At 40.8% G+C, this 16,083-nt stretch overlaps 1 protein-coding gene across 5 annotated transcripts in view; it reads left to right on the top strand.

Moving 5' to 3' along the window:
• Positions 1–8,035, top strand: part of LOC115657732 (X-linked retinitis pigmentosa GTPase regulator-like) — a 126,351-nt gene extending 118,316 nt beyond the window's left edge. For all 5 annotated transcript variants that reach the window (XM_030575870.1, XM_030575878.1, XM_030575888.1 and 2 more), the window contains one exon: positions 1,286–8,035. In XM_030575870.1, coding sequence (XP_030431730.1) covers positions 1,286–1,513 — 228 coding nt within the window. In that variant the 3' untranslated portion in view covers positions 1,514–8,035. The remainder of the gene's footprint in view (positions 1–1,285) is intronic.
• The last annotated feature ends 8,048 nt before the right edge of the window (positions 8,036–16,083 follow it).

Genomic DNA, 16,083 nt, shown 5'->3' with positions numbered 1-16,083 from the left:
ATGCTGATGATGGGTTATGCTCAATAATGATCCAAAGCAATGCGGACCAACACATGTTCATTTTCATCATCTGAGTCAGACACCACCAGCAGAAGGTTGCTTTTCTTTTTTGATGGTTTAGGTTCTGTAGTTTTGGTATTTGAGCGTTGCTCTTTTAAGACTTCTGAAAGCATGCTCCACACCTCATTCCTCTCAGATTCTTAAGCCTTGGGTCGAGTGCTGTAGCTATCTTTAGAAATTTCACATTGGTACCTTCTTTGCATGTTATCAAATCTGCAATGACAGTGTTCTTAAAACGAACAGCGTCTGCTGGGTCATGTTCTGAGACTGCTATAACATGAAATATATGGCAGAATGCAGATAAAACAGAGCAGGAGACATACAGTTCTCCCTCAAGGAGTTCAGTCACAAATTTAATTAAGGCATTATTTTTTTAATGAGCATCGTCAGCCTGGAAGCATGTCCTCTGGAATGGTGGCTGAAGTGTGAAGGGGCATATGAATGTTTAGCGTATCTGGCGCATAAATATCTTGTAATGCCTGCTACAATAGTTCCATGTGAACGCCTGTTCTCACTTTCAGGTGACATTGTAAATAGGAAGCAGGAAGCATTATCTCCTGTAAAGGTAAATAAACTTGTTTGTCTTAGCAATTGATTGAACAAGAAGTAGGACTGAGTGGGCATGTAGGATCTAAAGTTTTACATTGTTTTTTGTTCTTGAGTGCAGTTATGTAACAAAAAAAATCTATATTTATACGTTGCACTTTCACCATAAAGAGATTGCACTACAGTACTTCTATGAAGTGAATTGAAAAAAATAATAATATAAAGTGAGCACTGTATACTTTGTATTCTGTGTTGTAATTGAAATCAATATATTTGAAAATGTAGAAAAACATCCAAAAATATTTAATAAATTTCAATTTTTTTACAGGGCGATTAAAACTCTGATAGCAATTTTTTTTTATCGTGATTAATTTTTTGAGCCCTAATTCTTAAAACTGAAAAAATATTACAAATTTAATTTATTTTTCATCATTTATGCTATTTGTTTACTTCTTGCAATTTGCTGAGTTTGGTCTGTGTAAACAAACTTGTGTTATTCATCAGTATAAGCTCAGTGTCACTTTATGGTGTGTTTTTTATTATTTATTTTACCAAATGTAACTGTGTGGCCTAAGATCATTTGAGAGTGCAACTTTTAACTTGTGTGCAGGCTTTTTTGTACATCTTGAAAATCACTATTAATTGTCTGGGGGGGTTAATATATCGTCTTTTATTTTAGTTTTCTCTGTTTAAGCGAAAGTCGTTGACAAGTCAGAAAAATGTACATAACACCAATGAAGGTAAATCTGAAAAGCCACTCCAAAGTGAAAAAGATAAAGGAAAGGAAGCAGGTTTATCTGGCGATGACAGGAAAGACGAAAACCAAAATCACACGAGGGAGAATCGTAAGGAAACCACAACTAACCAGGGCAGAAAGACCAAGTCTTCTACTTGTGTAATACTGTAATGCTGTCAGAATATATATTTGACAGGCTGCAAGCACATGTTGCAATTTATACTTGAAAACAATTATGACTTCTTATTACTGATGACAGATTTTAAAAAAATAATTAAGTTGTTTGCCTTGGTTTTGGACTTGAAGACCATGGTTTTGGTATTTATTTCTTTTGATAATTTTAGTAATTGAAACTGATGAGCTTAATAGAATGTAACTGAAGTGTTGTGGCCTTAACTGTTCAGTGTTGTAATAAAAATATATTTTTGTATGTGAAAAGTTTGATTCAGGCATTTTAATAATTTTTGCTAAATAATTGTATCCGATGCTTCAATCTACATGGTACCACTTACAGTCTGATATGGTGCAAAGCTGTAAATAGCTACTGTAGTGTATTATTTGGTTCAGCAAAATAGCTAGGAATATTTAGAAATGAACATTAAGAAGGGTATTGAGCCACTTAGAAATCATCTGTCTTGTTCCATTTTGAAATGAAAAATAGCAACAAAACTCAAAAGTATTTAAAAATATAGGCTCTGATTCAGCAAGGTACTGTAAGCATGTGTCTAGCTTTATGAATATGTATAGTTCCAGTGAAGTCAATGAGATGCCTAACTGCAAATAATGTGTAATGTGCTTATGTACCTGGCCAAATCAGAGCCTGCAGAAACACCACTCATTTTTGAGAGATGCTGAGTGCCTTCAACTCTTGTTGAAATCAGTGAGAGTTGCTGAGGGAATTGCCTCTACATAGAATCAAGCCAATAGCAGGGCAGAATGAAATCAGTTGTCAATATTCCCATTTTATCATTTCACTGGGAGTCTATTCCTGCATCCTTGAGCACCCAAATCTTCACTGTACTTTAGTGGAGGTTTTGTTAACATACAACATACAGCATCTGAGACTCTTAATTATGATCACATATGGTGGACATCTTGAAGTAAGCAAGACTTTATATTTAGTAAAATAAATACATTCATCATATAGACAAGGTTACTAAGATATTCATCCTTACAGGGCAGCAGATGCCTTGTGGAAAAACTTTGAAAAGCATTCTATAGTATTAAGAAATCATTTGAGTTTCTGTATAATTTTCTGTATTTTTCTTCCTTTTCATTTTATGAAGGACATTTGCAGGAAAACATTTTCATCATTAACAGTTCATGTGTTGCAGCTGCCTGCTTTCCACCTGGAGTTAATATCCTCTGTTTGGGACATCTGAATGAATTACTATGGGAAATATTGATGTTGCAAACAGATCATTATAGGCTAAATCCCTCTTGTTTTTCTCAGGCAAGTACTTTCAGTAGCTTCAGTGGCTCTGCTCTAAAGGAGGAGAAGGGATTTGGCCTTCTCTCAGGTGGGGATTATGCAGAAGGAGCAAGTGAATGCTTCAGCCAATTTCCAGACCCATGAATGGGATGCAAATGTTTTTTTCTTTCAGAATTTGTCATTTTTATTTGTTGTTTACATTTCTTATATTTAACACACAGTTCTAATTACCAAATTCATAAAAAGACAAGATTCCTTAAAATTCAGCTGCAAATAAATAAGAAATAAGGATTTAGTTTATTAATAAATGTTAAAACACATACTGTCCTGTGATTAATCTGATCCCATGATTGTGTTTTCGTGTTCAAAAGTTGTTAGTTATTAAACAAAGATAAACATGTAAAGTACAACATATAATATAAAACCAGAATTGTAGCCAAATTGAATCCTTTTCAAAATATTTCATAAGAGACGAGCTGATCTTTAAAAAAAAACTAGGAAAAAGTTATTTAATTTCACTGACTTATGCACACTTTTGAATCTGCCTTTGGCCCAACGTCACCTCTGATTTATCTATTTTTCCTAGTTTCAGGGCAGCTTAGGCTTTATATAACCCTGTCACAAGTAACTAGGGCTGTTCTTAACCTAGAAATTGGTCCAACCGAATGCTTCGTCCGTATAAGTATGGCAAATACCCAAATACTTTAACGGAGCCTCCTCTGGACTGCAGTAAGTAGCATCATATTAAAAGCCATCCTTTTCTAGAGTTAATTAAGATCCTGACCTTTTGTTCTGCTATTTTTCCATGTGACAGCTTTGAGTTCTACAGATGTACATTAAATATGTTATTTTCTTTCCAGCAAAATACATGGTATTCACTGTTTTCCTCTTTTTCTCAGTGGACATTTGACTTCTGTTCTGCTTGGATCCTAGTCTGAATAGGAAAAAATCTTGGAAGAGGAGTGATAAACTAAATGGTTTCCTTCAGTGAGTTAAAATTAGTTTTACATTTTTAAAGGGGGCTGGAATTGATCCCAAAGGAAGGTACCCTAAGGGCTGTTTCTTTTTTTTAAAGTGTGAGTTCAGTTAGTGAAGAGTAATTCTCTTAAATATGATGTTACTCTAGAAGGGGAGGTTTGCTTAAAGCTAATGAGACAGCAAAACACACTTGGAAGCACATTTTATTGTGATCCAATTACTTTGTATAGCATATTTTTTCTGTTCCCTTTTGCCCTTCCAAGTAGTTACATGAAAACGGGATGTTTGCTGCCACAAGTCAAGACTCTAACAGGCAGTGTGCACTGATTAAAAATAAATGATTTTTCATCTTTAATAATACCACATATTATATAGTTTACTGCACGATAAAAAGGCTATTGTTCATTAAAAGGTATTTTGTCAGCTAAATAATTGCAGAAGGTTCCATCATAGAAATGATTTGCAGCACTGCTTTTATTTTTTACCATTTACCCTTATTTTCCAAAGCTAAGTATTTCAGCATAAATCACTATTCCTGGATTACATGGTCCTGGTTCATGCCAGTGGGATGGCTCTTTAAACTTCATTTTTTTTCTAAAACTTGCCATGGAGGTTGTGTGCTCCGCAAGTATAACTATAGCACCTCAGTCTTTACAGCCAACTCTTTCCTTCCTTTGGCCCCAACCAGCAGTTAAGTTGCTCACTCTTAATCAATACTGTACCTGCTGCTTTAAATAGATCTTTAGAGCTTTTTATCCTTTCAAGAAAATGGCTGAGTGCAGCTATCTTTCACGCTTTGCTTTAAGATGCTCTGCATTAGTTTTTTTATATAATACTTTTTTAAAAGATGGCTTAGCTTATAGAGAGAGAGATAGTAAATCAGCATTGATGTCAAAAAGCACAGGATCTGGCCCTACATCTACCACACATCAGGGGCGTTCAAAAACCCTGCATGAGCTCAATACAGTCCACACAATAATGTTGGTGATATAATAGCAAAACTCCCATTGACTTTGTTGGTGTAGGATCAGGGCAGTGGGGCATGAACACACATTTCTGATTGTTTTTCATACTCCCAAAGTACATAGTGCTATACCGAGTGGTAGTTTTTATTACTTTTTTCCCAGATAGCTTATATACATATATTGTGTCCATCCCTTATCTCTGATTACCCAGGTGAAGTCAATGGAGTTGATGTAAATCAGATCACATTTTGGCATGTTTATCATGTGTACATGAGCCTATCTTCTTCTAAGGCTGTGGGTAACATAAATGTGAGTTCAGGTAGAATTTAAGCCTGAGTATGACATTAAAATGGTTCAGCTAATCACAATTTGGTTTTTGACAAATGATGTCCAAAAAAATGTTAATGTAGTTATAGTTTTAGTGTAGTTATCAGAAACACACGTACAAAAATGCTTGGAATTTGACATGTTCTATTATATTTCTTTTACAAACATCTCTGCGTCGCTTCAGTTGCCCAAAATTGAACAAATATATCCAGACTTGCATTCTCAAGATATGTGTTAATAATATTGCCCAAAGCAAATTCCATTGCCTCCTTTTGTTTACTAAAGGAGAAAAACCCTTCTTATTTCAGTTTTTAATGCTTATGAAAAAGTGTGTTAATAGCCCTAGACAAAGCCATAATGCAGCTATCTGCTTCTTCTTCATCTGATGGAGTAATTGCAGTTTAGTCCTGACCTATAACACCCTTACTTTTCTAGCTGTGGAATCTCCTGAACACAACCCTGCCGTAAGTACCAAGTTATGAAGTTAGCAAATATGTTTAAACTGATTGGCAGATGTTAAGGTTAAGTTTTAATAGACAATACAGAATGTTTTCAATCAGTTTGCATATGGAAAAATGGATAAGTTACTAAGGTAATAGATTTAGAAAGCTTTATCATAAAAGTATTGAACACAGAGGTCTGTATCTTTTTTAAATCCCTATCAAATTTACTTAAGTAGGTTAGAACTTTCACAGATACAACCAATGAAACTCAGTTATGGAGGGATGCATCTGCCTCTATATTTTAAATGAGAAACCAGCTTCCCACCAAGAGCCTCCTTTTTCCATCCCACAGAAAAAAAAATTTCCCCCTGAAATTTCACGTGCTACATCCAAGGATATTTCCCCGTGAAATTTAAAGGCTGTTATGGCAGCTCTTCATTGAGTACTTTTCAATACTCTGTAATGTGACCCCGTTTTTCAGATTAATAGTCGGGCTGCATATTTCCTACCAATAACAAATGTCAGAGCTGCCAAAATTTAAAACCATCCCGTGATACAAAGTACAAGAATAATACTCCTGCACTTTGGTCCTCCACCTTCTTAACAGAAGAAAGTAATAACTATTTGATGCATTACTCTGTCAACCGCATATGTCCCATTTTATGAAAAATAGGATCTCTCCTAAGGTGGTTATTGCAAACAGCGAAGTGACTCTTAAGTAGCACTAGTAATTTGCAGTCTAAAGAATGAAACTTCCTTAGTTCCATGTCTTTCAGGCAAATTTATCCAGTGATTGAGATAAAAGCCTGGTGATACACTGACCTCTAGTGGTTCCTGTCTGGCAGTAGCTTATGAAAGACAGCTGGCTGCTGCGCCCCCTTCTGCTGAACTTTAAAACTACAATGACACTGACAGAAAAACTACAAAATGAGTAAGTTCTCTTCTGCATATACAGTATAGGGATACATTTATCCAAGACACAAACTGAAGACGCATGGGTCATGTGGAAAAAATAGTATGTAATCATGTAATTAAAGTCTGTATCATAATGCAGACTCACCAGGCGACCGATTTAAGGTTGAAACTGAAAAAAAAAAATTCCATTGTACGGTATCATATTGGCACCCGTATGGTTCATTATCCACTACACAGCCCTCTGCCACTTGAACTAATGGAGTAACTGATAGCAGTATTACTTAGGTTGTCATCCTCTGTGTGAACCAGCCTTAGAGGGGAATGAGGCGTACACTTTGCCAGAGGGTTTCAAAGATATTTGCAGACAGCAGAGGAATGGTGAGATTCTGGAAGCCTGAGGTCCATCCCAGGCTCCAGAGGGGATTGTGCTTTAGTGGGTATAGACTGTTCTGCCCTGTTTTCCCCCAAGTCTGAATGCTTCTACCCAGCCTGTCCCATCTCTCTCCCCTAAGCTCCTCATCCCAAATCCCCCTCGGTTTCTCATCCCAGTTCCAGTCTCCTCTTCTGATGCCCTTGTTCGAGTCTCAGAAACTTTATTTAAAAAAAAAATCATCTTGGGGCAGACACCCATCATGGAAGACTTCAGCCCAGGCAGTTTACATTTGACAAAGCCATAACCAACTGAAAGCAGGGTCTTATAATGGGAAGTGTTGGGCCACCTGAACTGTTGGCCCCTCTAGCTGTGCTGCCTGTAATAAACTGTTATTTCAGAGTAAAAAAGCAGCTCCTAAGTGTTTGAGCTAAGAATTTTAGCTGGTTTATATTTTTTAAAAATATTTCCTGGATAGTCCTGCTTCTGCGGCAATCTATGACCTGATCCACAAACACTTACACCAGTGGGTAACTTTAAACATCCGAGCACCCTATTCACATGAGTAAAATTTCAAGCAGAGACTTTTGCAAGAGTGGACACCAAATTTGTCACCCTCTCACCATGACTACCATCAGCATCATAGCCTGGGCTTCCAAAAGCCAATTATATGCATCTGTATTGTTGCATTTTATCATGCTTCTTTTACTTTTATGGGGAAGACATTAGATCATTAAACATTATTGGCAATTACTTTTTGAAGAAAAAAAATCAGTAATTTTACTGGAGCCACATCTATGTTGATAATGGGCCATGGGAGAAATTTTTTTAAAAGAAAAATTGCATCCTTAAATTAGCTGTAAGCTCTACTGCAGTACAAATAATATAATAAATTACTATCTAGTAGTACTTAACTTTGCTTTGTTCCTTACTGTGCGCAAATCTGATGTATTATGATGTCCTTAATACATATTCCCATTCTATATTTTTGCTTTATTTTGTTTTTAAGACGTTATGTGAATATGTTTGTTTTTAAATTATTCCTGGACCATATTTCATTTGTACCTGAAACAGTCGAGAACTGACAGACTTCAGTGGAAGTCATGGTGGTAATGTTTTGTGTAATGCAAGTAGTCACTGGAACACTGCATAACCACAGGTTTAAATAGTTCACATTTTTTCTATAACTATTTGAAAGTTAAACAGGAGGAAAAAATGACCAATATTATGCTCTTGGGTCACTAAATCTGACTTTTGTTTGTAATAGAGTTCAAGTGCAAAATGCTTTGGCTATTAAAATATCTCTTGAGAAAGTGCCTGTGCAAGAAGTATAACTTTGATAACTATTATATTATTTGGGATTTCTAATATGATGAGGAGTTTCCTACTTCCTTTCTTCGAAGGTGCCTTAGACTTGCTTTTGAAATCGCTGTCTGGATTATTTTAGAGATATTGTCCTAACACAGGCGTAGAGCAAGATATGTGCTCTACAATATCTATGAGGTTTAGTGTCAAATTATAGTGGACTGTATACATGCCTCCAAAACAGGCACACACACAGAGTTAGAATCATTCAATACAAGGGGGGCCCTCTAATACTTGACATAATTGAGCTTGAATCTCCTGCAGAGGCATGGCTTTATTATCAGCATCAAGAAAAGTTCCTTGATTCTGTCCACCCAAATAACTCAGTTGGCAGTGGGCACAGACACTTTGATAGCAAGGATATGTTCATCTCTAGAGAGGTACCAGAAGATTCAAGATCTCCTCGCATTTGTTTTGGAGGAGGCCCAGTATTGCACTGGGCTTTCAATTCCTAAGCCTCCTAGTATCATGCTTGGGGATCATTCCATGGGGGTAATCACACATCAGGTGCCTTCAAGGCTTTATCTTAAAGGTGTGTGTGGGATACTTGGAATCTATGACCGATCAAGTGTGGATTCTGACACAGGTGATCAAATGGTGATCAGCCCAGGGCAATGTCTGCAAGGGCACCTCCATATGCCTTCCAGATCCCCTGATAATTACAACTGATGCCAGCCTGGAGAGCTGGGGAGCACACCTGGGGTCCGAAACAGCTCAAGGCATCTAAAACCTGGAGAAAAGAACCCGCAGAACAAGAACTGAGAGCGGTCAAGCTGACTCTATGAAGGTTCCAGTCCAGCCTAGATGGGAACCATACTCAGATTCAGTCAGACAACACTAGCACAGTCACATATTTGAACAACTCAGGAGGGGAAGAAGAAACCCAGCACTGCACGATGAAGCAATGGAAAATGTGCAGTGGGTGGAGCATTCTCTCCTCTCCCTCAGGGTAGTTCACATAAAGGAAGACTTGAACCAGAAGGTGCAAGGTGAACATCTCTTGAGCGGTGCCTGACTCACGTAGTGTTCGAGTTAATCATCTAATTATTCCGCCTATCCTCAACCAATTTATTTGTGAATCTTGTTAACATGAAGAGACCAAAGTACTTCACAATAGAAAAGTGGACCCCAGATCCATGGGGACAAATGCCCTATCACACAGATGGCCTTAGGGCCTCGTCTGTGTATTTCCACCTTTCCCATTATTAGGGAAGATGGTCCAGAAAATAAGGAGAGAACAGGAGACAGTAATATTGGTAACCTCACTTTGGCTGAGGAGACCCTGGTTTTCGGACCTGATAGAGCTGAAATTGGGACCACCTCTATAGTCCCAAAGACGTAGGACATCCTCTCACAAGGTCCTCTGCTTCATCTGGAACTGAACTGGCGGCATCTAACAGCCTGGCTATTGAAAGGGAAACTCTAGTATCATTGGATCTGTCCTCCAGTGTCATCAGAACACTTCTTTCTCCTCAAAGAATATTTCCTTTGAAAACATACTCCTCTCTCTGGACCAAGTTTTGGGGCTGGTGCCAGGAACATGAAGCAAGCCCTAGAAATTCAGGAATTCTGGCTATCTTGGTTTTGGCTTTGACAAAGGTCTCCAACCTAGCACCACTGTAAATCAGGTGTCCGCCCTTAGTAGTATGATGTTCACAGGATCTGCAGGTTTTGTGGCAGAGAACCCCCAGGTAGCCAGATTCTGTAGGACAGTCTGATTAGTCAATTGGACCTCTTTTTCCCAAGTAGGACTTGTACTGAGAGTCCTGACAAACCATCCCTCCAAACTACTGATGTCAGTGTCAGCATTTTATTTGTCTATCAAAACTTGTTATCTGCTGGCCGTTATGTCAGCCACGTGACTATTGGAGCTGGCAGCGTTCCCTACACAAAGTCTTTACTGCATGTTTCATGAGGTGAAGGTGATGCTCAAAACTTTTGAATCGTTTATCCCGAAACTGAAGTTTTCTTTCCACATTGTTCCACACTTCCCAAGAGATGGCTCTACAGTAGAACCTCAGTGTTACAGACACCTCGGGAATGGAGGTTGTTCATAACTCTGAAATGTTCGTAATTCTGAACAGAACATTACAGTTGTTCTTTCAAAAGTTTACAACTGAACATTGACTTAATACAGCTTTGAGACTTTACTATGCAGAATTAAAATGCTGCTTTCCATTTTTTTTTAGTAGTTTATGTTTAACTCAGTACTGTACTGTATTTGCTGTTGCTGCTGCTTTTTTTGGGGGGGGGGGAGGTGTCTCTGTTGCTACCAGATTGTGTATTTCCAGTTCCAAATGTGTGTAGTTGACTGGTCAGTTTGTAACTCTGGTGTTCATAACTCTGAGGTTCTACTGTATCTTCATTCTGTCCAGTGCCACAGCATCCACTGAGCAGAGGTGGCACACTTTATTTATCAGAAGGGCTCTGAAAATTTACTTCCAACACAGAGTCCATGAGGAGATCAGGTGTCTTGTTTATATCCTTTCATCAGAAATGCCAAGGACTCAGAGCTTGCAAGTTGTCTGTTGCTACGTGGATTAGACTATGCATTGTGGAAGTGTACAAGGCATTGGAGATTCTGGTTCCAAAAGACTTCAGGGCACATTCCTTGATCCCTGGCAACCTCGTGGGCAGAAAGAGCTAATGCATTCACCACAGCAGAAATTTGTAGGGCAACCAGCTGGTCAAATGCTACTATTTTTATCAATAACTACAAAGTGGACTTCCTTTGGCAGGAAGGTGCTGTGGTATGGCCCAGAAATGATTTTGCACTTTAATAAAATATGGATGGGGAGGGATATTGTTTTCCTTTTTCTGATCTTTTCTATAACCCTCCTTACATATGTTCATTGCTCACTACTTCCCAGATGTCAAGAACTGTGAGAGATACTGGGCTGCAGAATGGAAAATCTATTGCTGATAATTTCCTTTCTGGTGGTAGCATCTCCCACAATTCTACTCATCCTGGTTGGCTCATGAGTTCATGGTTCAGATACTAAGTGGAATTGTTATGATATGACCGTCTTCTTTGGTCTTAAGTAGATACTGGTAGTTACTTTGTTATTAATGATGTTATGCAAATTCTACAGTTTGGGTATAACTCATCTGTAAGGAAGCTGGAACTGAGAAGTCGTGGCCAGACCATGCAGCTTCAAAACACTGATCTGCCTGTGTGAGCTGCAAAAAGAGAAGAGCAGTCCAGATGTCAGGAACCTAGGGGGACACTGCTAGGAGAATAGAAATTATCTGTAAGAAATTTTACATCCTTGATTTTGCTGGAAATGGTTCCTGGTACAACAATACTCTGTTTGTGCAGATTAATCCTATTCTTGGCAAGAATAATCTGCATGTGGGTAGATAACACGTTGGTTTAAGGGTCATATGCAAAACAGGGACCATGATACCCCTGATCTTTTAGCCCAGCCTCTGACACCCCTCTGTGGAGCCTACTATGGAGGATTTATGTGCAGTGACCTGGTTTTAGTTTCTCTCCTTTGTTTTGAAACATGGCTGTCTGAGGAGTGACTATCCTCCATGAGATAGTCATGAAGGATAGGTTTCAGAGTAGCAGCCGTGTTAGTCTGTATCCGCAAAAAGAACAGGAGTATTTGTGGCACCTTAGAGACCAACAAATTTACTTCAGCACGAGCTTTCTTGTAGCTCACTTCTTCGGATGCATAGAATGGAACACACAGACAGGAGATATTTATACATACAGAGAACATGAAAAGGTGGAAGTATGCATACCAACAGGAAGAGTCTAATCAATTGAGATGAGCTATCATCAGCAGTAGAAAAAAAACCTTTTGAAGTGATAATTAAGATGACCTTAGAAGGTCACCTTAGAAGGTGTGAGGAGAACTTAACATAGGGAAATAGATTCAATTAGTGTAATAACTCAACCATTCCCAGTCTCTGTTTAAGCCTAAACTAATTGTATCTAATTTGCATATTAATTCGACCTTCTATGGGTCATCTTAATTATCACTTCAAAAGTTTATTTTCTCCTGCTGATGATAGCTCATCTCAATTGATTAGACTCTTCCTGTTGGTATGCATACTTCCACCTTTTCATGTTCTCTGTATGTATAAATATCTCCTGTCTGTGTGTTCCATTCTATGCATCCGAAGAAGTGAGCTGTAGCTCACGAAAGCTCATGCTGAAATAAACTTGTTAGTCTCTAAGGTGCCACAAGTACTCATGGAGGATAGTTTGGCACCTTTCCCTATTCTGCAGAGGCCTGCTCCAAATCCTGCTGTTGTCTTGACCTGGGCTCCCAGGTCTTGGCTGGAATCTCTCTCCTTTTACACTCTTGGCCTTCACTATCTTTGAAGGCTACATGCCAGCAGGACCCCACTCCCTTACACCATCCCTTCAACATTCTTTTACCCACTTCGGATGCTTCCTTTCTAGGGTGGGGGAAGGTGAGTTCTTATTCTTGCTACTGCCAACCCACAGTGTTGCCAATTCCCATGATTTTTATCACAAGTTTTGCAAACTTTGATATTTTTCTTAAAGTTCCAACTCTTTTAGATTAATGATTAGTGTATAGTCTTTTGTCTGGTGAAAAAAAATTCCCTTGAACCTAACCCCCCTGATTTACATTAATTCTTATGGGGAAATTGGATTCACTTAAGATCATTTCGCTTAAAATAGCATTTTTCAGGTACATAACCACAATGTTAAGTGAGGAGTTACTTTACATGAGAATCTCAGCTTTCATTTAAAAAAACAAAGTAAAGTTTCTGACCCTTCTGCTTATGGAGGAAAGCCTGAAAATGTGACAGAAGAGTAGCCTAGTACCTCAAAACCCAAGGGCAAATACCTCCCACCTCCCCTTAAAATACTTTTTAAAAATCTCATTATTTGGGGGCAGGGCCGGTGCAAGGATATTTTGCGCCCTAGGTGAAACTTCCATCTTGCGCCCCCCCCCCCCCCCCAAATCACATACATTATACACAATACACGGTCACAGAGTAACGTTATAATTTGCAGCAAAGAATCCTGTGGCACCTTATAGACTAACAGACGTTTTGGATTCTTTGCTGCCTTTACAGATCCAGACTAACACGGCTACCCCTCTGATACATGTTATAACTTAGAATTTATGTTTCCATGCTTTAAGTTTAGTAAATTTAGAAACAAGTTCCTCCAAGTCAATGCTGTGAGCAATGTCATGTTCTATTGACAAGGTAGATAGCCCAACAAGTCTTTGTTGCAACATTGATGTTCGCATATATGTTTTTATCAACTTGAGCTTTGAAAAGCTTCGCTCACCACTGGCCACAGAAACTGGGAGAGTCAAGAGGATGCGAAGAGCAATAACTGTGTTAGGGACACTATCTGTCAGCTTATTTTCCCATATGAAGTTCAATACATCTTGCGGTGATGAACTCCTTTGGACTCGTCTTGCAATAGCTTGCAATTCACTGCACAAGTCAAAGGCATCAGTATCTTTGGATTCACCATGTTGCAAAGCTTTCTCCAAAATCAAGCAATGTTCCATAATTTGCTTTGGTGTTTTATTTTGCAAACTGTAAACATCGTATATGAAGCCAAATACTGAACTAATTTGCTGCATCAATGTGAATCTTTCTTCAACTGAATGTATTGCTGTGTCAATGACTGCAAAGTAAAAGTTCATTTTGAATTTTTCTTTCGGATCATAAATAGGTTCGTCATCTGCTTCATATGTGAACTGCTTCCTCTTCTTTCTAATACGGATTGGATCTGGTTCAAAAAGTGCCGGTACATCCAACTCCTCCGCAAGTTCACCTGCATCTACCAATGTTTTCTCAAAGGCTGCGTCACTTCTGCGGCCCACAAGAAACTTCTTGGTTTCTCCAAGTTGATTAATGGCATCACATATATCAAATTATTTTGCCTAAAGTTGTTTGCTAGTTATGTTGATCTCAAACAATATGTCATACCACAAAACAAGAGAAAAAAGGAACTTGAAACTAGAAATGGCTTTTGTAAGAGCCTTTGCATCAACTCGTGATGTATTGCCAGATGATCCTGTCAGACTATTGTCTTCATAGATGTCTACCAGAGCATCACAGATGTCACCAATGAAAGCAGGATGGAAAAGCTCCCCCCCAAGAAGACCTAAGACATGATGGCTGGATACATAAACAGACACCTGTCCCTCACAGGCACTACCTCATAACATGCCAATTTTGCTCAGGATAGAACATCATAGAGGAATACTATGCATTCAGCGGTCTCTACACTGGCCAAGCAACAGCATGACAACTAACCTAACCAGTCCATCCAACTTTTTTGACTGCTTCTTGGGCACTGGTGAGGGGTAGCGGTGCCAGACTGAGCCCGGTGATGGGTGCACTACAAATCTACAAACTGAGACAAGGTGCTGGGCCTAGAGTCCTGCTGAGACTGCTGTCCTGCACCAAGTGGAGCACAGCCTCCATGAGGAGAGAATTCAAACAAATATCACGCTCCTTCTGTATGATTCCCCCAAGCACTTCTTCAGACAGCTGCTATGGGGGTCACTCACAGGCTTAGGCCTGCCTGTTGCAGGCAAAATACAGCAGCAGGACTTAAAACTCAGACAGGGCCGCCCAGAGGACTCAGGGGGCCTTGGGCAAAGCAAAATCGGGGGCCCCTTCCATAAAACATTTGCAATACTATAGTAACATGTATTAGGAAATGTAAAAAATAACTAGTGAAATACATTCAAAAATTAATTTGTAATAATTTGAAAATAAACTAAATACATTATTTAAAAACATTAAAAGCTGTAATGGTAAGTATACATTTGCAATTACATAATGGGCAGTTGCTGGGTGATTGTGATAGTTGGTACCAATGGGCTGTCGTTGCCTGGGGGTGGTGCTGTTGTTGTCCATGGCTGGGTGGGGAGCTGGGCTCTGGGTTCAGGGGTGCCCAGCTCACAGGGGCTGGGCTCAGGGATGTGGGGAGATAGGGTCGGGGGGTGTCCAGCTCAGAGGGGCTGGGCTCAGAGCTGGGGGTCAGGGCTGTTGGGGGGATGGGATCAGGGGGTTTCCAGCTCAGAGGGACTGGGCACGGAGCTGGGGGTCAGGGCTGTGGGGGGGATGGGGTCAAGGGGGTTTCCAGCTCAGAGGGACTGGGCTTGGAGCTGGGGGTAAGGGCTGTGGGGGGATGAGGTCAAGAGGGTTTCCAGCTCAGAAGGACTAGGCTCGGAGCTGGGGGTCAGGGATGTGGGGGGGATGGGGTCAGAGGGGTGCCTGGGGGCACTGGGGCAGCTCAGCTCTGCAGGCTGCTGTTCTCTCCAGCCATCCAGGCACAAGGGGAGCAGGAGCAGGGACCGGCCAAGGACCAAGGGGGCAGGAGCACATGCACCTGAGGCCGACCTGTAGGGAGGCACTTGCTTACCTTGCCCAATGCATGAGCGTTGGGGTCCTCTTTCTTCCTCCACTCCACCAGACCACTGCTGAGGCTCTTTTCTTCTCCGTGCCCCTCGCTGGGGCTGACGTGGAGACTGAGCCAGGGGGCAGCCATGGCTTTGCTCCAGAAGCGAAGCCCTGGTGTTGCGCTGCTGTCGCAGGGCTCCTGCCACGTGCCCTAACCAGAGCTGCGCAGCTTTGCCCAGCCGCTGGCGCCCCCGCCGGCAACGAGAAAAATTGCAGAGGCTGGAGCCCCTGCTCTGGGAGGGAGAGGGATTAGCCTCTGCCTGCAGCTCAGGGATTCCGAACCTCTGGGCTGCCGCGGCGGCGCGCTGACCCCAGGGGCGCCCTGGGCTGCCGCGGCGGCGCGCTGACCCCGGGGGCGCCCTGGGCTGCCGGGCTGCTGCAGCGGCTCCCTGGCCCGGCCGGCACCCCGGGCTGCCCGGCTGCTGCGGCTGCGCACTGACCCCAGGGGCGCCCTGGGCTGCCGGGCTGCTGCAGCGGCTCCCTGACCCGGCCGGCACCCCGGGCTGCCGGGCTGCCGTGGCTGCGCA

Source organism: Gopherus evgoodei, chromosome 1 (genome assembly GCF_007399415.2).
Source record: "Gopherus evgoodei ecotype Sinaloan lineage chromosome 1, rGopEvg1_v1.p, whole genome shotgun sequence".
Taxonomy (NCBI): Eukaryota; Metazoa; Chordata; order Testudines; family Testudinidae; genus Gopherus; species Gopherus evgoodei.
This window is presented reverse-complemented; position numbering and strand designations above follow the sequence as displayed.